The 25,931-nt window shown below is 39.3% G+C and overlaps 1 protein-coding gene across 4 annotated transcripts in view; it reads left to right on the forward strand.

Annotated features, from left to right (window-relative positions):
- Positions 1–25,931, forward strand: part of LOC149307310 (zinc finger protein 609-like) — an 87,992-nt gene that overhangs the window by 11,731 nt on the left and 50,330 nt on the right. For 3 of the 4 annotated variants that reach the window (XM_089538867.1, XM_089538869.1, XM_089538870.1), the window contains exon 2: positions 8,928–9,811. In XM_089538867.1, coding sequence (XP_089394993.1) covers positions 9,059–9,811 — 753 coding nt within the window. In that variant the 5' untranslated portion in view covers positions 8,928–9,058. The remainder of the gene's footprint in view (positions 1–8,927; positions 9,812–25,931) is intronic. The other variant, XM_089538868.1, reaches the window with a different exon arrangement.

The raw sequence follows: 25,931 nt of genomic DNA on the forward strand, positions 1-25,931 counted from the left end.
GTGAGCAGGGATTGGGTGGGTGTTGTTCTTCACTGTATAGCACAAGTACTGACTGACTATTTGTATTTGAAAGAGTTAAAGGAGAGGTATTACATGGAAGAATACTTTGAAAGAGGCATTTTTCCTTATCAGAGATGATAGTTACCTCAACGATCAATGGATGTCACATAGACAGCATAAGCTGGCATCTTGCGTGTTAGCTGTTGCCTTCTTCTGGATTGGGTACTATTTCTAGTAAAGACCAGTTAAGGCAGGATCAGAAACAGGAAAGGTCTTCCCGTGTTAGAACCTAAACAGCAGTGTCTTAAAGCATCTTAAATATTAATATACATAGAATAGCATACATTTTCATGGACCGTAGCCCATTTCATCAGATTCAGATGCATTATGGACTATATAGTTCAACAAGGTTTATGCTAGGTCTTATGGTGCAAGACTCATTTTGCAACAACATGCTAACACAGGTACCACAGACTAACAACAGGCTGATACAGTATAATTTTGTAGATCTTACTATGCAAGGCATTGTCAAGAAAATACTGCATTTTATCTCTTGTCAAAAAGAATGGCTACCAGACTTGAACCAGTGTGGACTAGTAGTGATATCTACCATATGAAAGGTATGAAATCAAGGTCTGTTCAGTGTGTCCAAAGAAGTTAAAAGGGAATACAGTCTTAGGTAAAGCTGTTGCATATATTAGAACTCTGCTTCAGGAATTTGAAGTATTTTTCTAGCTATGGACACCAGTACATTTGGGCAGTGTGCCTTTCCCCATTCTGCTTCTTTATCATGCTGATATGTGTACATTTATTTGTAGCATGGAGGAAGATCCTTTAGTTGTACTGGATGTCCTGAATATTTTAATTATAGTATCTTTTTGGGGATGGGTGGGTGGCAGGGGAACTCAGGAGTTTTCATAATCTCATCAGGCTTTTATTATAAATTACAAAGAGCCTCACCAGTAGGCTTCTTTTGATTTTTAGATCTTCCCTTTTGTTTTGCTGCAACTAAACATTATTATGGGAACCTACTTGAAGACTTGAGCCCAGAAACTAATAGCTCTATCAATTTTTCGCTGGTGAGATTTGTTAAAAGTTTCAGCCTTAATACCAACTAGTTTTGTAGCCCAAGTGAAATGAGCCTTTAGAGTTTATGACTATTCTTCTGTAGTATCTGCCCTATTCCTTTGTTGTATGGCAAAGAGATTTTCTGAACAGAGCAAAACTGTGTTCCAGTTGTGCTTAGTCATTTGATATATTAGTCTGAGATGCTGAGGAATCAGGATTTGCTCTGGCTTTCTGATTTCATTTGGTAACCCATTCACCATATGAACATTTTATTTACTCGATGACTTCTTGGGCCATTTTTTATCTACCCTTGATAGTCACAAACCTTGGGGCACTTTGAATTTCACTGATTTTAACTATGCGTAAATCAAAGGAATAGGGAAAGGGTGGAAAAATAGGCTGATTTGACAAACAGACATGTGCACATATATCTCAGCCTAAGTTTTACTAGTCAAAGGTGCACCTGCACAAATTAGTTTTTCAAAAGGGGCATCACCAGTATAATCATTAGATCAAATGTTCATTAGTAAAATGAAAGTTCAGTCACAAATTCTGTTAAACACCTGCAATGTACAGAGTAATCCTGAAACATAATGTGGGCCTTCTCTACTGTTGCTCCAAGGCTATGGAATGACCTGCCGGAGGAGATCCGCCACGTTACCACCCTGGCAGCCTTTAAAAAGACCATTAAGATGGATCTCTTCTGACAGGCCTTTCCAAACTAGCCTCCCCTCCCCGAGCACGATGCAGCTTATTCCCCCCGTTATAGAGTCCTCCTTATATTTCCTCCCAATGTTTTTATATTGTAAATAATTTAATTTAGTTTTATAATCGGGGATGGGCGATTGGGTAGGGAATTAATTTTAACTAGATTTGATATGTAATACACTGTTGTAACCTGCCTTGATTCCCCTAAAAAGAAATGAGTTGTTGTTGTTGTTATTATTAATGTTTCATCCAAGCCCTTCATATGTAAAAGGAGTCTATAAGTTACTGTAGTGGTCCATTCAGCTTGCAGTCATAGGAAAAAAACCCATAGAATCATAGAGTTGGAAGAGACCACAAGGGCCATCCAGTCCAACCACATTCTGCCATGCAGGAACTCTCAATCAAAGCATCCCTGACAGATGACCATCCAGCCTCTGTTTAAAGACTTCCAAGGATGCTCCTCCCACTCACTCCAATAGGCAGGAAGTAAAGAGAGAGACCTTCAGGTGACCCCACGTGGGTGGAGCTAACCCTAGAAGGCCAGTCGTAAAACAGCCGAATGCTCCAGAAAAACATAAACAATTTATTTGGATATCAAACTATAGAGAATTGGACGGCAACCAAGACAGACAGTGAGTAATCTAGCTTACTCCCCATAGGGAAGCACTATGTGGCTATGAACCATCCCTAAGCCAGCACCCCTGAGGGTGTGCCAGGATGTAGGGCTGTTATCTACTGGAAACGGACATATCACAGGTTAGATCCAATGTCCCTATCAAAGCATCCCTGACAGATGGCCATCCAGCCTCTATTTAAAGACTTCCAAGCAGAGAGATTCCACCATTCTCCAAGAGAGTTTGTTCCACTGTTGAATAGCCCTTACTGTCAGGAAGTTCCTCCTAATGTTGAGCTGGAATCTCTTTTCTTGTAGCTTGCATCCATTGATCCAGGTCCTAGTCTCTGGAGCAGCAGAAAACAAGCTTGCTCCCTCCTCAATATGACATCCCTTCAAATCTTTAAACAGGGCTATCATATCACCTCTTAACCTTCTCTTCTCCAGACTAAACATCCCCAGCTCCCTGAGTCTTTCCTCATAGGGCATGGTTTCCAGACCCTGCACCATTTTAGTCGCCCTCCTTTGGACACACTCCAGTTTTTCAACGTCCTTTTTTAATTGTGGTGCCCAGAACTGGACACAGTATTCCAGGTGAGGCCTGACCAAAGCAGAATAGAGTGGCACTATTACTTCACTTGATCTAGACACTATACTTTTATTGATGCAGCCTAAAATTGCATTGGCTTTTTTATCTGCCGCATCGCACTATTGACTCATGTTCAACTTGTGGTCTACTTGGACTCCCAGATCCCTTTCACACGTAGTTTAATTCAGCCAGGTGTCACCCATCCTATATCTGTGCATTTCATTTTTCCACCCTAAGTACAGTACCTTACATTTCTCTGTGTTGAATTTCATTTTGTTATCTTTGGCCCAGCTTTCTCCTAAAAAGTCACATATGGTAATTATGGGAAATAGCCATTTATGCCAAAATACTTCTACAAAGTATTTTGGATCCTCCTGTAAAAGATGTAGCAGCTGAACATGCTAACCCTAGTAGTCTTTGTAAGATGCACCTCCATAATGCATGGGAGACAGATAGCTCTGGTTTATTTCAGCTATGTGTATATGGCTGCCCAAGAAGCAATTTACATTTTAGCTGGGAGATATGGCTCAAAGTCTCTTTATCAGAATATTGGTAATGGAAAATGACACTGAAGTCTTTCTGTTAAATTGATGGACAATTCTGATTTTGTTCGCTGAGTCCTTTACTTCATTCACCCTTGCTTGTGCTTTATGTTGTAACATTTTTACACACTGGCTGTGTACAAGTATTGTAAACAAGATGCTTGGGTGGGGGTCCTAATAGCACATTTTTGTTTTGTGATATGATCTGGAAAGAGAGAAGTAAAGAGTCCTTTCTTCCCTGCCACCAGACAGTTCCCTGAACTGAAAACAGTGCCTTAGGAAGCTCCTTTGTGCACATTTTCCGTCTAGTCTTCTGGCTGCCAGCTGGCTTTCATTCAACATTGTTTTCATCATTGGAGAGAGAGCAAAGGAGAGAGAGAGAGTGCAACATCTTAAAAAGAAAAGCTACAAAAAGACATGGGAGTTGCTTCAAAACACAAAAAAAATCAAACCTGAACAAGGCAGCTGGAGGGAGACCAGTTCTGTAGTGTGAAGAACTAAGAGTGCTGCAGTTTCCTCTGCAAAGCAAGATGCATCCCCCTGCGTTTCTTTCGTCGTAAAAGGAAATAAAAAAGAATCTTGTGTTGAAGTAGTCTATAGAGGGAAGCTGTGGGCTGGCTGCCAGCAAGAGATGGTGGGAGGAGCGGCTTCAGAACACAGCACTTGCTCACGTTTCCACTCTTGCCTCTGGAAATGTGGGCACTTAAGGAACCAGATGGGGTGACTAGAGCTGGGTCTGGAGCTACCAGGAATGATTCTGAGTTCTTTCCAGAAAGAGGTTGCCATATTTATTTAACGGATGCCCTGCTTCTTGAAACTTGCCCTGTTCTGCTTCTGTTGCCACGATTGTTCCTGACTAATTTCCTGGGGGCTGCCTGCAGTCAGAGGGCACATATGCTGTCTTGGACTGCTCCCAGTAAGGCAGAGCGGTCATCTTAAATCCATTTAGCTTTGCCGTGCTCTAGAGCGGCAGTTGTCTGGTGCTGGAGATTTTCCATGGTTTCTGCTGTTCTTCGATGCAGGCATTCCTGAAAGTTAATCAGGTTGAAAATTATAGTCAGTCATGTCTGGAAGCAACCAGAGGCTAATCTCAGAGCTCTGTGGATTGGAACACAGGGATAGAAGACGTTCTCTTTGTGTTGCAGCTGAACTGCTAGTGGGATCAATTCACCTTTGGGTGTCAGATCGTTCCCAATTAGATTTCCCTGTGTCTCTTGTTTCACCGCAAAAGGTCAAGAGCAATGCAGGCTTTTGTGATTTGCCAGTCTGTCAAGGCACAATGATCCTTTGGCAGAATGTACTGCGGTGTTGCTTGGTGAGATTTCTTTGAAGTATTTTGATAAGGGCTACGAGTTCAAAGCGATGTTGCACATTGGTCTCTAATGACCTGGCTCCTTTTCTCAGTGTAGATGTGGTTTATAGAGGTAGCTGCCTTTAATGGAGATGAATTATTTATGTCTGGCACTGCATGTGTGCAGTGTTCCCAAGTGAGAAGCTGTTTCTCTAAGTATTTCTGTTTCAAGGTGTCTCATAGAATTGCTTGTTGGAAGATTGTCAGCTGGACAAGGGAATACGTGCACTTCATGTGTGAATTCTGTATCACATGAAGGAAGCATAGAGAGGCTCATGCACTTGGATTATTCCACCCTCCCAATCTGATTTTGGTGTCTTATCCCATTCTCTCTAATGGAGCTACTCTTTAGGGGCAATGTGCCAGGAATTTAAGGCTGAATTATCATTGCTCAGAACTGGTTGTTTTGGTGATTAATTTTAAAATTACCATGTAGATATTTCATTAGTTTTATGTTCCAGTTCTATGAAATACCTTGTTTTGTTTATAACCTTTCCTCTCTGCACACTTGGATACACATTTTATCTAGCAGTGTGGTAAATATTGGCATATTTAAATCATGTCTGTATTTACTGTAAAGATCCTGTCTTGTCTTTAGTGTTGTCAGTTTTCCAGGGAAAATAAAGAACAGAAAGTTTCCCAGAAAAAATTCCAGTGTTCAAAATGATGTTATCTAATAACATATTGTTATGTGCTTTCAAGTGGTTTCTGACTTCCTGGTGACACTAAGGCAACCCTATAACAGGGTTTTCTTGGCAAGATTTGTTCAGAGTGAGTTTGCTTTTGCCTTCTGAGACTGAGAGAATGTGCCTTGCTCAGGGTTTCTCAGTTGGTTTCCATGGCTGAGCAGGGATTTGAATCTTGGACTCCAGAGTCATAATCCAACACTCAAACCACCATGCCACACAGGTTCTCAATTTAATACATGTAGTTTAAATGTTAATATTCAAGTACATTCAACACTTTATGTGGAAATTACATTACAGGAATATTTGTAATACTGTAAAGAGAGTAACATATATTTCCTTTAATAAAAAATGACTACACCTGAAGAAATACTTTTTTTAAAAGGCCACATGCCTAGAGAGAGATGTACCTGATATATCTTATATCAATAACTTTCTTTTGTTGAGGTATAATTGTTGTCTGTGTATGAGGGAGGAAGGGCTGAATACGCTTATTCTAGTGAAAGAAAGAGAGAAATGAGATGGATCATTATATGGGTCTTATCTTCTTCCAGCCTAGACTACTGAGAAGAAGGAACTTGTGCATAAACTTTGTTGGTGGAATAAAAGCACAGTTAATAGTATCTGACCAGTCAGGAAGCCAGAGCATTCCAGGGAGCTATATGTTATGTGAGATTGCTGTAGGAGGGACACTACAACTTTTCAAAGCTTTTCCTGTGTCTCCTATTACACATAAAATTTTCTTGATGCTGAACTTTCTTGAACATTAAGATGCAAAGTCAATGTTGGTGTTTTATTTTCATGGTTATGCGCCAACCCTTGGCTTAAAAACCTCTATAATAACCTGCCAGGGATCAGATTGTCAGCAGTACAGAATCAGAGATTTGGTGTGGAATGGATGTGAATAGTGTGCCTTCTGCAGCCTGTCAGATGACTTAAATCTTGACAATGTACAGTGTAATTGTCTCCTGGTATGCTCTATTTTTCTTCTAGTCTCCTGCCTTTTGGGATTGTGAAAGGTAAAATAAAGCATCTGTTTAAAAGCAGTGCTGATTTAAGTGGGTCCCATATGTAGCAATGCAGATGTCTCTTGCACTCAGTATGGAGGTGCAGAAAACAGTAACACTTAAGGAAAAGCCAAGATGGAGGGCCGGCCATAGCTTTCACAGAAGAGCCTGACACTATCCTTTGCTCGATTTTTCTGGCTTTTAAGAAGATTACCATTTGAGGTGCGAATTACCTATTGTAAATATAACCTCCATATTATTATACAGTACCTGTTTTATGGAGTGACTGTCTTGCTGCTGTGTAGCCTCCAGGCAAATACCCATTTCATGGAATCTTCAAAAGATACTGTTTTTTGGTCATTTTGGAACTGTAGCCTAGCATGATGGGGGCACTTAATGGATGTATTCTTCTGTTTCTTGTCTACAGTGCTTTGCCGGTGCTACTTAATTCTTTTCTGTTAAAGTACAACTGAATGTGAAGTGTCCCAGTTCTCTTCTCTTTTCTTCCTATGACTTTTCAGTAATATGTTTCCTGGAGCAATATTTACTCATTTTTCTATTTATGGTTCACTAGTCTTTTTTTCTGTATGATATAAAAGATCCAGGACAAGTGACCACAAAATTTTGTTGTAATGAAAAAAATGAAAACAAGGGTCTCTTAAAAAATTAAAATACTTTACTGCTTTATCTGTTTTCACTGCATTCATAGACAGGGTGTAGGAATATATATTCTTCAAAAAGGAAACACATATGTATGTATCCCTACATCTTAACTTTTAACTGACTGTCTTACTTGCGTTCTACCAGAACAAAAATGTTTTGTTCCTTCCAGATTCATTTCCCTCCCTCTTAAGAGTGGACAGTCGTTTACAGTGTGGGCCTGTCTGGTAGCTCTGGAAGAGGAGTAAACTAGGATAGGTTTTTTCATTATTTGGAACATCTACACCTTTTACTTGTACACCTTCACATATGTAATAGTACAAAAGCAAGATACTTAACCTCAACAGTGCATGGGGAGGAGGGAATCTGAACTTAGTAACAAATCTGACACTTTCAAACAGAAGGTCTCAGATTTAGTCCCTGGTATCACCAGTTAAAAGGATTATGTAGCAGAAGAGAAAAGACCTGCCCAAGTTTCTGGAGAACAGCTGACATTGATAGTAGAGACATTGGGCTAAATGAATAAAGTATAAGGGAACATTCAGGGGTAGCTGTGTTGGCCATTTAACAAATGCAAACAAAAATCCATCAGTGATAACTTTATTGGTCAACCGAAATGCACAATATACTTGTTGCAAGGTTTCAAAGCTCCATGGGCTTCTTCAACAGGCAAGATGTTACAAACCAAACAGGAGGGGAAAAAACAATTGGAAATGTTAGTCAGATGCCTGCATGTTGTTTCAGTCCTCAGTAAAGATGTTATGAAGAGGAGGATATCTTTTGCAGGCAGGATTCTCCTCCTTCTGGCCATGTGGCAGTAGGGAGTTTCTCAAAGTCCAGGAAATTTAAGGTCCATTTGCATCTCAACAGGGACTCCTCTTTTGTTTCTTGTGGTTCTGTGAAAAGCACTTATCTTTCAACCTCTGATTTTAAATGAAAATTGAAAGGCTAGGTCTCCCCCCCCCCCCCAAAAAAAAAAAAGAATAACCACTAAGGCAGTAAATAGCTGTATATTTAACTATAATCCTATAAAACCTAGTTACTAGGTTTGTTTAGTGTTTGTTTTTAAATGAAGGCCCATATTCATGTTGAAGCAGGTGATACAAAAGGGAGACTGAAACTAACTTCATTCAGGGAAGCTACTGAAATTGGTACACTGAGTATATGAGAATGGGCTTTTTAGAGAAGAGAGTGTGATTGAAGGAGCAGTATCAGATGGACAAAATGGTTGCAGCAATAATGCAGGAGAGAATGAATCTTCCTTTTGAAGGACTAACAAAATTTTCAAAGGATATGACAGTGTACTGCAATAGAATACATGATGGTGGAATAACAAGTTATTAATTATTTTGGTGACCGGGAGGTTTTGTTTTTCTTTTATAGTAGAGCCCTAAGTTCTCTTTGAACGTTAACTTGAACATGAAAAAACTGTGTGGGAAGAAGAGTTGAATTTAAATGACTATAAGTAGAATTTGCTTAATAATTAGATTATGTCTTGCTTTCAGTGACATTGATATTTGGCAATATGGACTCTCTAATATCGGTGAAATGCAGATGCATGGTGAAAATGCAGAGAGAAAATAAATGTATCCTCAGATTTGCATCCTTAGATATACACGTGAATGCCTTCCCATATATGTATATGTGTTCTTTTTCTTAGAGCTGGTTCAACAATGTAACACCCATTTTTGCTTCCCTTTCAGCAGTTATGTTGACGCCTGGGCGGACCTTGATCACTGGAGGCTTGAGAACTTAGCTGAAGCTGCTCTTCATACCCAAAGGCTGAGGGAGCAGACAAGAGGCTTGAACCTTGAGGAGGGTCGTTAACTCTAAGATGTCCTTGAGCAGTGGAGCTTCCGGAGGGAAAGGAGTGGATGCAAACCCAGTTGAAACGTATGACAGTGGGGATGAATGGGACATTGGAGTAGGGAATCTCATCATTGATCTGGACGCAGATTTGGAGAAGGACCAACAGAAATTGGAAATGTCAGGCTCCAAGGAAGTGGGGCTACCAGCACCGAATGCTGTGGCAACACTGCCAGAGAATATCAAGTTTGTGACCCCAGTGCCAGGTCCACAGGGCAAAGAAGGCAAATCCAAATCCAAACGGAGTAAGAGTAGCAAGGACAGTAGCAAGACTGCCCCAGGATCCTCTCTGTTTACTCCAAGTGAAGGGACCAGTGGAAAGAAGGAGGCTCAGGGGCGCCCTGGGGATGGCATGAACTCTGGTGGCTTGGTGGCTGCCATTGCCCCAAAGGGCTCTGAGAAATCGGCCAAAGCTTCTCGCAGTGTGGCCAACGCAAAGAAGGAGAAGGAGGGGGGTTCGTCCAAGAGTAAGAAGGAAAGGAGTGAGGGTGCGGGTGCTCCAGCAGAAAAGGAGCCCAGTGTACTCCAACCTCTTGCTTTGGCTGTCAGGGTTGGTCAATATGATGGTGGTCAAGGATCAGAGCCTTCTGCTACTGCTGCTGAGCAGCTTGGAGGTATAGCTATTGACACAGGATCTGCACTCAATCCTTTGGGAGTTAAATCAGAGCTGGAAGATGGTGACAGTGAATGTCGACAGCTCAAAAAAGTCAAATCGGAGAAGGTAAGACACGTGCTGGTGGTTGTAGATTGCTGCTGCTGGAAAGTACGTGATTCCATTCATCACAGTTGCAATGAAGATGTGTTGTCCCATAGTTTATATAGTATGTTTATTGGCCAGGAGCAGACTGCTAAAGCAGATTATTGCAGTTCACTTGGACTAGCTTGGGGCAATCATATGTGGAATTGGCGTGTTTTCAGGATGCATCTGCTGCTAAATCACATCTGGAAGGTATTGGGTGGTATCACAATTTGAAAACCAGAATAGATAATCCCATGGAAACACTACACCTGTGACCTACAGGCAACTAACTGGCCAAGACTGCTCAAGTACAGGATATAACAATGTCCCCCCCCACCCCCCAGCCTCTATCTATATATGTTTTCTGCATTTTAATATCTCTTAGGATACAAATATTCACCTGTATCCCAGCAAGCTCTCTTTCTAGTTAGGGCAAGATTATTCTCTGCTCTGTATAAGGATGAACTATTGGAACTGTTTCTGACCTGATAGTTTTCTTCCATAGTTATCTTCTGTTAAAGGTAAAAGTATTCCCCATTGACAAGGTTGTCAAGTCGTATCTGACCATAAGAGACTGTGCTCATCTCCGTTACTAAGCTGAAGAGCTTTAGGAGACCTATATATCCCATGTGGAACACATGTAGTTTCATGTGTATAAATTACATAATATATAGCAAATCAGTGCTTAAAATGATATAATTTCTTTTCAAATGGGAAGTGAAATGCCTCTTTATTTTGAGACATGTTCCCCTTCTGAACATGTCCAATAGCTTAGGTGCTTTGAAATGCCAAAGCATATTATTCTTGTTTAAGGTTATGTATGAAGTAGCCAGGAGTCACCAGAGGCAGCTGCTGGCTTCTGTCATTGGGATAGTGAATCTGTTTTTCAGCCTAAACTTTAAAGGAACTATCCAAGGGTGCTGTAGAAGTTATTTGGGGTTAGGATTTAGTACCTTGATATCACCTTTAAAATTCACACTACAACGTGGATTCCTTGACACCTTGCACAGTCATTATGCAGATCCCATCAGGAAAGAAGAGAACCAATATTCTCGAAAATATTTTAATCTTCAGCTCTGTTCCTGTCTTCTCTTTGTATCTTCGTTATACTCTCTTCTAGAAAGGCTGGGATTTGCTTAGCCTTGGCTGCTGAGAGCTAAAGAATCTTATGTGTTTTCACTGTTTTCTGTGGTTTGACAGAATTTACAGAAACCAAGCTATGGTTCAACATGGCACTTGACCCCTTTTCTGCATGGCTTTTGATTGCTAGGTTTCTTACAGAAAATGCTAGATTACTATACCTTGGTCCAAGATCCTAGACTAATGATATTTTAAATCAAGAATGCAGGATTCTACTATGTAGATGAGTTATGCTTGTTAGAATATTCAGTCCTAAGTCCTATTGCTAGTTTCAATTAGAACAAACTCATTGAATCAAGTCATGTGATGAATCAACTCTTATATACATTCATTGATTTAGTATGTCTGCTGTAGTTGGAACTAGTAATAGTATTTAGGTTCTTGAACTGTTGCTTTATAAATTTTGAAAAGCAATGGTGGCCAACATCAGGGATTCTAATTAAAAATATATGAAGCAAGAATGAAATGTTCCCATCCAACACTAAGATTGGGTGGCTATTACTACACTATATAAGAGTTAGTGAAGGAATGCTACTGAGAAATTTACAAATAGCTTATCCCAGAGCCTGTGAATCCAGATGACAAATTAATATATCCAGGCCTGCATGAAGCTGTGAAGGAAGTTTGGAGAAGTCTTTTCTGTTTCCAAATTGGGCCCTTCTTTACAGACCTCTGAATTCAAGTACCCTTAGTTTCTCCAGTCAGTTTACAATTATATAGAATTAAGTTTAATTGAAAGGCTTTTTGAAATTGTTGAATTGTTCAGAGACCTTTGATTGACCATCGACTCATCATAATACTTCGATGACACATGCTTTTAAAGAGATAATTACTGTTTTCTATTTTCACTTAAATGCCCAAATACTGAATAATAAGCTGATTCTTTGGTTCCCAAGAGTGTTAAATTGTTCCAATATTGTCTGTCTTGGTGGGCGGTGGTTATGAGCTGATTTCTTGGAACAAAAGGACTAGCAAACTGAGTTCCTGGTCTGTAATCTAACATAGTGGTTTTGGAAGAAAGCAGCACAACATACTGGAATTATTGGAGGTGTGGTCACGGATCCCACTTGTTGCTTTACGCAGGAAAATAAGATAAATGTTTCTTTCACTTTGGCTTGGTTGATCTGTTACTAGATGCTCTTTCTCCTGTTTTTTACATCTGTGGTTTGTCATGGGCCTGCGGGGATCTTTATCTGCTCTTTGGCATGGTTTATTAATCCTTTTGAGATATTTGGAAGGGATGGAGCCAACTTTTCAAGGAGAAACAGCATTAGTGGACAGATGCCTGGGGCACATCCAGAGGGTTCAGAAGCAGGCTGAGTATCTAGAAGCTTGTGTGCACTGGATAGTTTGATACGTTATTTCTGCCAATGCATCCCTCCAGCTTACTTTACCATGTGCCAGCTGTTTGTACCAATGTACGTATAGTAATGTACAGGTATCTTGAGAAAGAAAGAGCAGAGATGTGAATGGTGAATATGATTGTAGTGTTTACCTGGTCTTTTCAGGACTGTAGTCAGGGAAATGTGCAAGCCTAGTGGCTTTCAGGCAGTCATATCTGTACACCTGGTAGCACCTAATCAAATTGTCCATCAATTTCTAGCTGGCTCTCAGAAGTAAAAAGGCTTATGTGCTTTTTGAGTGCCTAGTTTTAGCTTTGTGATAGCTTGTAGATTCATGCTAGGCATTGACTTTGCATGCTTTTGAAATTGAAATGAAGGTACTGGTATGGGTATGGGAAGGGGGAGACACTTGTGTACACATCTTCAAAAAGAAAGAAAGAAAGAAAGAGAAAGAAAGAAAGAAAGAAAGAAAGAAGACTAACCTCAGAGTAGGGCTTTTCTGTGAGCAGTCTGCCAGGATATGCAACCACTTGTTTTCATGTAAGCTAGCTGTCCCCAATCTTCTGCCCTCCAGATGGCTGCTGTAAGGATTGAGCTCTTGCCTATGTTTTTTTTTAAAAAACTGTTCAGTGTTCATTTTCTCTGAAGAGCTGTCAAGGTTCATCACCTTCATATCATGGATTTTATGGCAATAGCTATTTGCAAAAGGAAAAGATATGCATAGGTCTACAAATATGCTACAGAAGCCTATTTGTAGTTGATAACTGAGATCTCTGTGTTTTCAGGGTATAAGTAGAGAGAGTAATATCCTTGCATATTACAGGTCTCTCTCCCTCTTCTTGTGGATACTGTGAGCCAAAAAGCATTTAGGTAGCTGTTCACAGAACTGCTTGTGATTGAAAGAGCTTGATGTGTTTGTATGGTTAAATCAGTGGCCTTCTAGATGTTGCTGAATTGCAACTGTCTTCTACCCTAGGTAGCTTAGCCAGTAGTGAGGGAAAGTTAAAGTGCAATAACATGTTCAGGGTCACAGTCACCCATAGGAGAAGAGAAGGTCCACCATTTGATTTCTTTTTTTGCCTAACAAAACTAGTTTTAAATTATTTCTTGCCTATAGGCTGGGACTTTCTAGTGTTTACAGTGAGATGCAGCATGCATGACTCATGTGGAAAGAGACAGGCACATTGCTCTCCTTTTTACAGTCAACATATATGTACAAAAGTAATAACCAATAAACACATAATATGTAAAATTTGGATTCCAGGATCTGAAACCAATTCTATAGCTGAACCTGTCAGGTATAGGGTGAGACTTTGTTCTCCTTTTTAATAGTTAATGAAAATGGGCAGTAGTATACCTAATTGAAAGGTATGGTCTGACAGACAGATATGTTCCATATGGCTCTTTCTCCTTAGCTAAAAGGGTCCTTCATGATAAGTCCTCCAATGTTCCATTTTGTTGGCATCTGTGGTGTAAAAGTGTTTCTCAGAAAGTACAGTTGCCTTGTCTTACTTTCTTATAAATATCATCTCTGTGATGACATGTTGGATAAAACAGGCTCCATTGAACATAGAATTATTTGCTGAGAAGTGAACAAGACCTGCACCCAGTTCTTATGCTGTAAAACTAATGCAGGGGGATGGTTCGTAGTCTGTGTGCTCTCTCCAGTTGGACTTCTGAGGTGGGAAGAAATCCAGATGTGCTGCAGTTGGGAGACGTGGTAAGAAAGAGAAAAGCATCTTCCCACCTTCTGACTCAACCCTACTATCCTCATTCTCATTGATCGCTAGACATGTGTTTGGGAAATATGGCTGTGTTGGTATCTAATTTCACTCTGGATTCAGTGTTTTTCTGCTCTACTGGGATCTACCCTTTCGAGCACTCAGACCCTTGGGGTGGAAAAACTGTCTTGGAGGGAAGAACTTGACTTCTGAGTGTAATGTCACTCTTAATAGCCCTTCCGGTTTTTCCTTCCATCAATTTAGAGACTGCATGGCTGGCAGCTGTGGGTGCTTTTACTTGCTTGCTGTGTAGCTACTGCAAGAGCCTGTGGGAATGGGAGGTGCAGACTCTGGCAGCAGCATCCTTTGTCATTGTTCTTTGCTGTGCCTGCTTAGCTTGATGCTGGATAAGTGGAGGTGGAGAGATGAGCAATGGACAAAGCAGCTTCCCTCTGTTTGACTTCAGATCCAGCCTTGTTTTTTGATTGAGGACTTACTTCAGGGAGAGGACATGTTCCTCTAAGTGTGGTTTATTAATGTATTCCTATTGCATGAAGCAGACGGGTTCTCTAAGAAGCTTCTTAAAGAGGGCTGGCTGTTCCACACACAGTACAGTATTTGCCAGTGTTGTAGACTGTGGAAACTCATCCAAGTGGAGTATGTATATTGCTATTTATATTCATAGATAAATAGATACATCCCAAACCCACTCTCATTTATTAAAAACCAGGGTTTTTCATATTACTAATCTGTCAGTTACTATTTATAGGTCCACTGTAGGTGATTACAGCAAGCCTGAAGCATATACTGCCTCTCTCACCTCCTCTCCTTTGTGTGTGAAAGGATGCGAATAACAGCTTCTGTTTTCTCTTGAGAGCAAACCATAGTTTCTTGTTACATAAGAGCAGGCACTGTGGCTTGTTCTAAATGAAGATGGTTAAAATAAACATAGATGACACCATTGTACTTCTATTCCAAGTATACAGAACAACCCAAAGGTTTTATGAACAAAATAAAAATATATATAAGAAACTAGCTGTTCTTAAAATACTTCACTTTCAAGCTAAATATGGTACAAATGTACCAGTGAGAATCCAGAAGGCAGTTTTTAATCTTGGGATTAGTTTTCAAGCTGACTTTTCTTAAATTGGGTTATAAGCAAAAGACATTCAGATGTTACTGAGGCTAAACTTTTATACAAAAAGCCTCATTAGTCATGTCTCCCATGAACACATCTTTGCATGACTTGGCACCAGCCAAACCTTTTCTTGGATTAAAGAATTCAGTATTGAAATATATTAACATGGAGATATGAGTGTTGTTTTTCTTTTTGTAACAATCAAGGAGATAAGGTGGAAGAAAGATCTTGAATGCAGAGTAAGCATTAGTTTGTTTGACAGAAGACATAATCAAAAGGAAAATTGAGAAAAAAAGAAAGTGCAGCTTCATTTGCATTTGAGATGATATAGAGTAAGCCTATTGGAAACTGGTTTGGTTCTTTTCTTTTTTTAAGCAGCATAACATCAAGGTCCTTTTGGCAACGGGATAATAGAAGTAAAATACAGGAAATATTTCATATGCATAGGTAGTTTTGTCATAATTTTGTCTTTTTCACAGTTGGTTAAGGTAGAAGGTTTTGAAGGTGTGCTAAAATCACACCAGAAATAATGACTGTCTTTTTGTGTGTCCTTTCTTGCCAATTTGTGTGAAGTTCAAAGACAACCTCCTGCCACATGAATTGAGCATACTCGAGAAATGCAACCTTGACTGGTTTCTATAGAAGCAGAACAGTTCTGCACACCTATCCCAAATTAGCATGCAGATTGCTTTCACACATCTACAGGGTTCTGACAGTTTTCGACCCAAATGTATAAAAATACATATAAAACTATATTTTTAAAGAAAATATGCTTTAAAATTTTAAAAATACTATCTGAATATGAAATCATGTGCTATCAAAAATAGAGGATTAATGCAGTTCTTATTTTTGTACATGTGAAAGTGGTGTGGACTAGAAACAGACTGATCAGCTGTGCTGCTTAACTACTCTTTGCGTATGTGTTTTGAGATCCCCACTTTCTGAGGAAAGGGGCTTGGGAACAAGAGATGGGTCTTTAGGTCTGTGCTATCTCGTAATTGTAACACTTTCCTCCTTCTCCAGTAATTCATTCATTAATTCATTCAGTAATTGAAAATGCTCTTTTGCTTTTTTAGCTTTCAATGTAGGTTGTCTGGATTTCTTCCCTACTTTCCTTTGTTAATTCTTTACTGTTTTATGTTAAGATTGTTTTCTTCAAGAACCCCTGAGAGTGAGAGGTACTGGATTATACATTTAGAGTCAAATAACAAAAGTTCCTAGTCCTAATAAGGTGTCTGTGCCAGATAGCTATGCAGTTCTGCAGCCTTACATTTACAATAGATTTTCATATGATGTGACAACTTGGTATGGTCAAATAGTAATTAGAGGCCCTAAATGTTTTAAACTATGTGCTTAAGCCCAAACAGGTCTCCTTAAATCCCAGTTGTTTATATTGATGATGCACTATGTGATTACTGCTTTTGAGCATTTATTTAAGCAAAACAGCATGTCTTAAGCCTTCAGAATAGTTGAAATTGCTTTTTTTAAAGACAGCAGCATGTCCTCAAAATCCTGAAGGGAGAAATAGCATTACAGTTACATCATGGCTTTCTCATTTTATAGATTTGACCTGGTTCTCTTAGTGGAGTGTTACAGACAGACAAGAACTCTGTCTGGTCAAAGAATCAGTTTCAACCATATTTCAAAGCAGGGTTAGGGATTTCTTTTTCTTTTTTAAAAACAAGCTCAACCGCTCCCTCCAGTTTTTTTGGTTTAAACCCCCTTTTTGGTTTAAATGAGCTTTTTTGCATTAATTTAATTTAATTTAAAAAATTGAATCTTGTTTGTTTTATTAATACCATGAAACATGGTATTAATGCTTTCTGACATTAACAATTCAAAGTTTTTAGGCTTTGATATGCTTTACATCTTTCAATAGAACTTTCAGAAGTACATTGACAAGTTGGTAGCCTATATATAGGAGTGTAGTACCACACCAATATAAGACTAAATGAGAAAACTAGGACTAGGAGCATTAATTATTAGCAAAATGGAGTCCAGATGTTATGCCACTACCTTAACTAATACTTTATTCTTTAAAATGTACTCTTTTAAAACTGTTTTGGTTGAATTTAAGTAAATTTAAGGATTTATTTCTGAATGGTATTTCCTGGTTTAAACCAACCTGGTTTAAACCAGCCAAGTCTGTTTCAAAGAATGCCATCCATATTGCAGACACCTTAATACTATTTCCTGACATCCAGGTGTGATGGTGGTAGTAGAATGTCATTATCTTAATCTGAAAGATTAAAGTAAAGCTGGCTAAAGTGTTCTCTTTAGAACTCTGTTTCTAAGTTCCTTTTCAGGTGTTTTTGAAGTCCAGTATTTTGTACTCCCTCATTTTCATGCCCTCCATTCTTGAAGTGTTGAAATGATTAAACATTCTTTTAATGCTTTGGGTGTCTATAAGGGTGCAAGGAAATGCTTCATGGCTGTGAGATGAATAGCAAATCAGCTTTGCAAAGTGTTTGAGTGGAGGTAGCTCAGACTGCACTCCATTCATCTGGATGCTTTTCTACCTTCTGTTTTTCAACAGAGGAGGGAGTATAAGTACTGGCAGCCTGAGGATGAATTGGAAAGTGGTATTTCCTCTCAAGTACTGTGATAAAGAAGGTTATCAATAGTTGTGTGTGTGCGTGCATGCATGCCCACGCCTTCAAGTCACCTGCTGATTTACAGCAACTGCATTAATTATCTTTTGTAATTTATTTGTTAGTTGATTTTTAACACTAACAATCTAATATGCAATCAAAATCAAAATGATATATGTTCAGAAAATACACACAGAAGCTAAAGAAACAGAGAGAAGAAAAGGTTGGGAAGAGAAGAAAATATATACCGGTAGCTAAAATACAATAGGGCTTTGCGCCCCCCCCCCCCCCCCATCTTAACTGTAATGAAAAGGGGAAAAAAGATATAAAAATGTTATTCTATCTTTACAGGTCCAACTAGGTGATCCTACTAGACTTATTAATAACCAAAACCACAGATCATGACATAATTAAATTTCTTTCTTCTCAAAAGATCCATAAGTGGGTTTGTCTTCCAGTCTTTCAAAAAATCTTCAATTGGTTTATTGTTTAGAGCCCATTTTAATTTGGCAATTTGAGCTAAATCAGGAATCTTAACAATCCATTCTTCAATGTGAAGTCGAAGGCTTTCATGGCTGGCATCCATAGTTTTTTGTGGTTTTCTCAGCTATGTGCCCATGTTCTAGAAGAGTTTATTCCTACATTTCACCAGCATCTGTGGCTAGCATGGAAGAGAGTGGGATCTACACACACACACACACACACACACACACGTTCAGGTACCAGTCAAACTAAGGGAGTGTGGGTTTTAGCTCAGTAGCAGAATACACTCATCCCTCCACATTTGCAGCTTTGACTTTTGCGGATTTGATTATTCACGGATTTTATTAATATGTTCTCTCTAAGAATATCTAGGTCCTCCAGGGCAACACTGTGGTCAACTTTAACCAAAATTCACACTGAAGGACCTAGAGATTCCTAGAGAGAACACTCCACTAGGCATACACTAAAAAGAATGCAGCTAAAACAATCAATTTATAATATTAATGAATTTTTTTTAAAGCTGAAAAAGTTTTCGTATTAAAAACCAGATGTGGAGTTTCAAAAATATAAAAGCATTTACAACATCAAGCATTAAAACAACAGAAAGGGGAAGTGGAGAACTATAGCAACCTGCATTAAAAGACCTTTCCATCAGAAGCTGTTAATAGCTTGTCAAACTAAAAAAGGTCTTTGCTTGTCTGCAAAAGGACATCAGAGGCTTGGTGGCCTCTTGTGGAATGGAGTTCACCAGCCTGAAAGTACGCAGCAAGAAGTACTGTACTGTCCTTGCCAAAGAAGCCTATGGGGATGGTGGATTGAGAGAAAGATCTCTTCCCTCTTCTGAAAATGTCAAAACCTGGGAGACTAATATGGAGAGATGAAACCTTTCAGATATTCTAGCAAAACTTAGAATTGTGTCCAAAAATGAATTAGTAATCAGTTCAGTTGTTACAACAAGAAGCTTTTGTTCTTGTGATCAGCTCTGGTCAGTAGTCTAGCTACAGCATCATCGATCTGCTGAAATTTCTGAACACTTTCTAAAGTAGCTCCACAAGCTGTGCATTACAGTAATCCAAATTAAGGCATGTGGCAACAACAGACATCTACAGGAGCACATGCAACTGACATACAGACTTTTAATTGTGCAGTTAAAGTACCAAAATATAGATTTGCTAGACTTAAGAGCTGGGTCCAGAAGTACATCCAAGCTGCAGATTTGTGTTTCCATAATACTTTAACCACCACAGCATAGTTTGAATCCCTTTTCACTGATCCTCCTATTGAATGACCAGGAGTATTTTGTCGTCTCTGGATTAAGCTTCCATTTGTTCACCCCAATCCAGTCCAGTAGTGACATCAGACAGTTGTTTAGCACTGAAATGGCTTCTTTGGACCTAGATGGAAAGGAGGATTGGAATTGGATGCCTTGGATGTAGTGGTGGCACCAGAGCCCTAAAATCCAGATAATCTTTTCCATCCCTTTGCATACAAATAAAATAAATAATAATATCGCAGGCAGGCAAAGACATTTTTGTTTAAACAGGCCTTTTGAGATCTGGCAGGCTTGGTTTTACTGGCAGATGAGAGGGTTAGTCTTGGATTGTTAATTTTAACTTTGTATGTTTTAAATTTTATATTTGTAATTTTTATATTTTATGATTTTAATTGTTGTGTTTAGGTATGTTAGCTGCCTGGGGTCCCACTTTGGGAGAAAGGCAGGATAAAAATAAAATAAATAATAAACAATAATAATAATAATCTGTTTCATGTATATGTTAAATAGCACAGGTTAACCCTGAGGGACTCCACGGGCTAATGGCCAGGGCATTGAACAAGAATCCCTGCCACCACTTTCTGAACCCTTCTAAGAAGGAATGCAAATACTATAAACCATGTTTCCAAGATGTCCCTGTGAATGAGAGGTCTCTAAGTCCTCTGTCCAACTGCTCTACTCATATCCTGCAGGCTCAGAGCCACGATCTCCTTAACTGAATCAATCCATCTGGTATGCATTGTACCCCCCTTTCTACCTGCCAGTACTCCCTCCACCATTCATATAGTTATCTACTCACCTTGGATTTAGTAACATCTTCCCTCCTACCTTTGTCTTCTAGTGATCATCCCTATAGTGCTTACATTTTAAGTGACATTTGTATAATACAGTGGGCCCTTGTTATTTGCTGGGATTTGGTTCCAGGACACCCCCCACCCCTGTGGATAACAAAATCTGTGGCTGCTCAAGTCATACAGTGGCATAGCAAAATGGTATCCCTTATATAATATGGCAAACTCAAGGTTTGCTATTTGGAATTTGTACTTTTTAAAATATTTTCAAGCCGTGGATGCTTGAATCCGTGGATAAGGAAGACCAACTGTAGTGACAGCACTATGACTATTGGTGTCCAATTCATTTCACAGTGTATTCTATCCTAAGACTTTAGGGTAGGTAACAGAAAGTTTGATGTAGACATTGTCTTTTTGTCTTGATGAGCCTGCCTACTCCTTAGCACAGAGTAACAGAGTCAGCTGAAATTTGAAGAAGCTAAACAGCAAAACCAAAATAAAACAAGGGACTCATGGAGTGGTTGTTTCATATTGATCGTATTATGTTTACCACTATTATTGACATAGACACATCAGTAATAACTGGCTATAAGATGTGGAGGAGAGTACTAAACATTTTCAAATATCAACAAATGGTAAAGATGGGAATCTATACCCGGAACCCATTATGATGGGTATGCAAGATATATCATATATCATTTTCTGCTTAATTTACTAAAGAATGGAGTTTTCCTATAGGCTATAGCTGTAATAGTGGCAAAGCTAGTTTTCTTGGCCAGTGTTGTTCATGTGCACTAATCTTCTTGCCCTTATTATATTCACTGGGAGCAGCAGTGAGCAACTCAGGAATAATAATAATAATAATAATAATAATAATAATAATAATAATAATTTATGTTTCCCTGCCTCTCCCGGTGGATCGAAGCGGGGTTACAGACTAAATAACAGCACACTAAATAACACTATGAGTTCATGAGCATAGTATACTCACACATGTGGAGTGGACGTTTAGGTAGTATAATTTTTGAAACACTCATGTAGAGCCTATAAAAGGTACCTGAAGATGAAAAGGCAAGAAGTAGTAATTCTTAGGAAACTGAGAATGTTTTGGGGTCATTTAAATGTGGAGGACCTTGAGTACATTTGCATGGACATCAATCTCTTATATTTTGGTGTAATATCTTTCTGTGAAAGGACTCCAGCCATATGGATTAAAATATATCTTTTAATATATTTTTATAAATGTTTTGTTATAAAGTTACTTAAGGGCCTGATGCACCATTTAGACTGCATAGATATACAAATGTCCATGTGTCTAATATAGATAATTTACACTACACGTTTCTTAACTACAGAAATTAGAATTTTATAGATTGAATTTTGAATCTTTCCTAATTCAGAGGATGGGCTGCAGTGCTGAGCTGCCTACCCATGATGGCCATCCCTAACACCTTTTCTTCCCCATTGGCTCATGTACTAGTAGCTATGAGCAGTGACAAGTGTGCATTGTGCTCTGTGTTACAGAATGTAATGCTGTACTCAGTAGCCAGAACATGCCCATCCTGCATATTATCCACATTTTTTAAATTGTAAAGTTCTTTGTAATCCTTCTCACTAATAGTGTCTGCTCTTACATTCTTACCTTATATTTTGTATCCCCTTTCTGTCATCATTATCTAGTCTTTCTCCTTCTTTTATTTATTGTTTCCCACCTACCCGAAAAACAGAGAGAGAGAGAGAGAGAGAGAAAGAATGAGTGACTTTGGAGTCCTATAAAGACCTGTTTGTCCTGTTTTCACCGCTATCACTTGTCAAAATTAGATTCCTTCCTTATACTCTGTTTGGATTTACAAATCAGTTTGTGGTTTCTGAGAAGCACAGGGAGTTTACAGTCTTTAACCATTTTTTAAGTTTTCTCAGCAGCAACAGGGCAGACAGTTTGATGTATTCGAAGCCTTGGAGGAGCTGGACAGATAGTTCTGTTGTCTGAAGCAACTAGAGTTTACATGAAGCTTGTGAACACTTCAGATTGAAAAGAAATTGCATTTGGCTAACTTTTTTTTTTGGTTGACTCTTTTTAATGCCAGAATCTGAATGTCCTGTGGATCTGAGTGAGAGAGCAGCAACTTGCTGCAACCATAAACCATGTGGTTAGTTTCTGCTGTTCTTTGTTCAGGGGATCATCCTCTCACATCTGCTGAACAGATGGAAGTTTGTTTGTATTAGAATGAGCTAGCTACCATTATTGCAGCAGGATTCTCTTTCACAGGTAAAAACTACTAATGTGGGAAAGAGGCTGGCAAGGTGTGTGGATTGCTGCAGTGTGTCTCCAGTGAAACGTGTGCTTGTTTTCATATGCGGTAGAGCCAAAAGGATCTTTTTGAAATTCCTGACACAGACTTCGATCTGTCCTGCATCTTCGCACTTAGTAACAACATCCCATTTATTGGAAAAGTATGTTTTACTCTTTTGGTGCAAGATCATGGAAAAATGCCTATAAAAATGCTTTCCAAGTGTGTGGTGTGTTGCAGCTCTCTGTGTTATAGTTTTCAAAATGTGTTGGGGAGGGGGCTTTACTCACATTAACAGCCAGAGTGCAGGGTCCTTGTGGTAAAGCTACACTCTGTGTTTGTATTCTTTCATTGCCTTCTCCCACAGGTAGTATCAAATAAATCTACCTGAGAGAGAGAGTTAGATGGGAAGGCTTAGCAAATGCTTCAGTTGATCCTAGACTGAGCTATTATCTGTGGATGGCAGGTCCTTCTTGGGAACTAGCTTATTGGAGGCTCAGGAAACTCTGTTTTGAAATCTCAAAGAATCCTGTAGGGAGAGGAGAGGCTGGGCTACCAGCCCAACAGCTCTTTGTGGTGGTGATAGCGCCAGTGATCTGATACAAAAAAACTTGTACACGTGGGTTAGCTAGGTCTTTCTTGTCTGGGGAGAAAGGCTGACTGGAGTACAGTTTGGAAAGCTGTACTCCAGCTTGCTGTTCGTTAATAGCTATCTGTATCTATCATGCAGCCAATCATTTTTGTAGCAGGAAAGGTTATTTCTCGGTATTGATATTTAAAAGTGTAGGAAGTATCCAAACATGTAGGAGGAAGTAGGTTCATGTCTAGATCAAAGGAAGTAATAGTGCCACTCTATTCCAGGCCTCGCCTGGAATACTGTGTCCAGCATGTCCAGAGGTGGGCCACCAAGATGGTGAAGGGTCTCGAAAGCATGCCCTATGAGCAAAAACTTGGAGCTGGGTATGTGTAGCCTGGAGGAGAGACAGTTAAGAGGTGATATGATAGCCCTGTTTAAATACTTGAAGAGGTGTTAAACTGAGGCTGGAGCAAGCTTGTTTTCTGCTGCTCCAGAGAATAGAACATGGAGCAATGGATGCAAGCTACAGGAAGAGAGATTCCACTTCAACATTAAAAAGAACTTCCTGACAGTAAAGCTGTTTGATAGTGGAACACACTCTCTCAGTATCCAGATTGTTGGGGGCAATTAGCTTACTGTTGTAAACTGCTTAGACACTTAGTTCGGTATGAAGTGGTATATAAATGAAGCTGTTTGTTGTTTGTTTTGTTGTGGTGGAGTCTCCTTGTTTGGAGGTTTTTAAAAAGAGACTGGATGGCCATCTGTTGAGGGTGCTTTGATTATGATTTCCTGCATGGCAGATCATTGGACTGGATGGCCTTTGGAGCCTCTTCCAGCTCTACAATTCTATGATTCTAAACCTACGGAAACTCACGCTACTGGCTTCTTTCTTTCAATTAGTCTCAAAGTTGCTACAAAATCCGCTTGCAGAAAGACGTATTTATGTGTTTAGTTGCTTGACCTCTTCAGATGTGGCTATTAATCTTCAGTGTTCAGTATGATGAAGCTAGTAGCAGTAACTTCAGGAATCAGGGCAATACCATCTTAATGAGGCAAAGGCAGGAACTCTAGTGCTTATTTTAAAATTTTGTTTTTCTTTAAAATTCTACTACTAATAGTATTGGCTCTCCAAAATCTGCATGTTAGATAGTGAGAAATGGGGGAGGGGAAGAATACTTCCTACAAGAAAAGAGATTCCATCTCAACATTAGGAAGAATCTCCTGACAGTAAGAGCTGTTTGACAGTGGAACGCATCACCTCAGAGGATGTTGGAGGTCTTTAAACAGAGGCTGGATGGCCATCTTTTGGGGTTGCTTTGATTGTGAGTTCCTGCACGGCAGGTGGTTGGACTGGATCACCTTTGGGGTCTCTTCCAACTTTAATATCCTGTGATTCTAGGAATCTAATGCTCAGGGCTTGGGGCTTTTTAAAAGAGGGATGTTATACACATGTTACTGTGCATGTTATGCACAATAATTTCCTCCATTTAGTTCACTATTAAAAACTTAAGTAACTACCAAATAATGCAGTATTGGTGTGTGGTTGTTAAGGCAAAGCATTACCAACTCCTTCCTTTTCTACCACCAGCAGCTGTGACAGCAGTGGCAGCTAATGGCTTCCATGTCTGTAGTGTGGAGATGTACTCTGGATTTCAGTATAAACTTAAAGGGCATGTCCAACGTTCTGAACCTTATTGTCAAAGTTGTTTCAGTACTTTGGGTATCTATTATAAAGTTTGGAGTAAAATCTGGAGCGATTGTTCCACTGACATGGAAGCCACCAGCCATCCCTTCCTTACAGTATATCACTGTTGTATATGTGCTTTGTTTTTACTACACATAGAGCATGGAGCAAAGTAAGTGCATTAGCATAACAGAAAATAGTCTTTAAAATGAATTACAACTAGGAATTTTGTAAGAACTGAACTCTTGTTGTTGTTATGTGTCTTCAAGTCATTTCTGACTTCTGGCAACCAGAAGGTATCATGGGGTTCTCTTGGCAAGTTTTGTTCAGTGAAGGTTTACCTTTGCCTTCCCTTGAGGCTGAGAGCATGTGACTTGCCCAAGGACATCCAGTGGGGTTCATGTTTGGAGGCTTCTAAAACATTAGCTTTTAAAGAACCTGTGTATAAAATGATGTTTTTTTGCATACTGTGCATTACTGTTCAGAACTTGTGTAATTGATTCATGTTTGCACTTGAGATAACAGTTTTTCAGTGGAACTAGGAAATGATGAGACTGAGCTTTATATAAACCGACATCCATTTTGAACCTTTTTTTAGTTGTGCTGAGAATCCTGAAAAACAGTATGGAGCTTTCTGCTAGATACCTAAGTACTAACTAAGGCTGACCCTGCTTAGCTTCGAAGATTGGATGGGGTCTGGTGTATTTAGGATATTTGGGCTGGATAACTACCTTCTTAGAGCTGATATATGTGGCTGTACACTAGGTGACCTGGGGCAAGTCACTCTCTTTCATAACCTCAAGGTAAGGCAATGGCAAACCTCATCTGAACAAATCTTGGCAATTAAACCACATGGTAGGTTCACTTTACGGTCGCCATAAGTCAGAAACAACTTGAAGGATGTATAAGTCAATGTCAATATAAAAGAACTGGTAAGCAATACCACCTAGCTCTTAGAAGATAAGGAGATTTAAAATGATAAAGCAATAATTAGACTGGAGTTATTAAGGAATATTAGTTTTGTAAGGAAACATTAATGCAGAAAGTAATAAACACACAAGGCATATGTT

Source organism: Sceloporus occidentalis, unplaced genomic scaffold, assembly GCF_023333645.1.
Source record: "Sceloporus occidentalis isolate IW3139 unplaced genomic scaffold, rSceOcc1.0.p SCAF_9, whole genome shotgun sequence".
Lineage (NCBI taxonomy): Eukaryota > Metazoa > Chordata > Lepidosauria > Squamata > Phrynosomatidae > Sceloporus > Sceloporus occidentalis.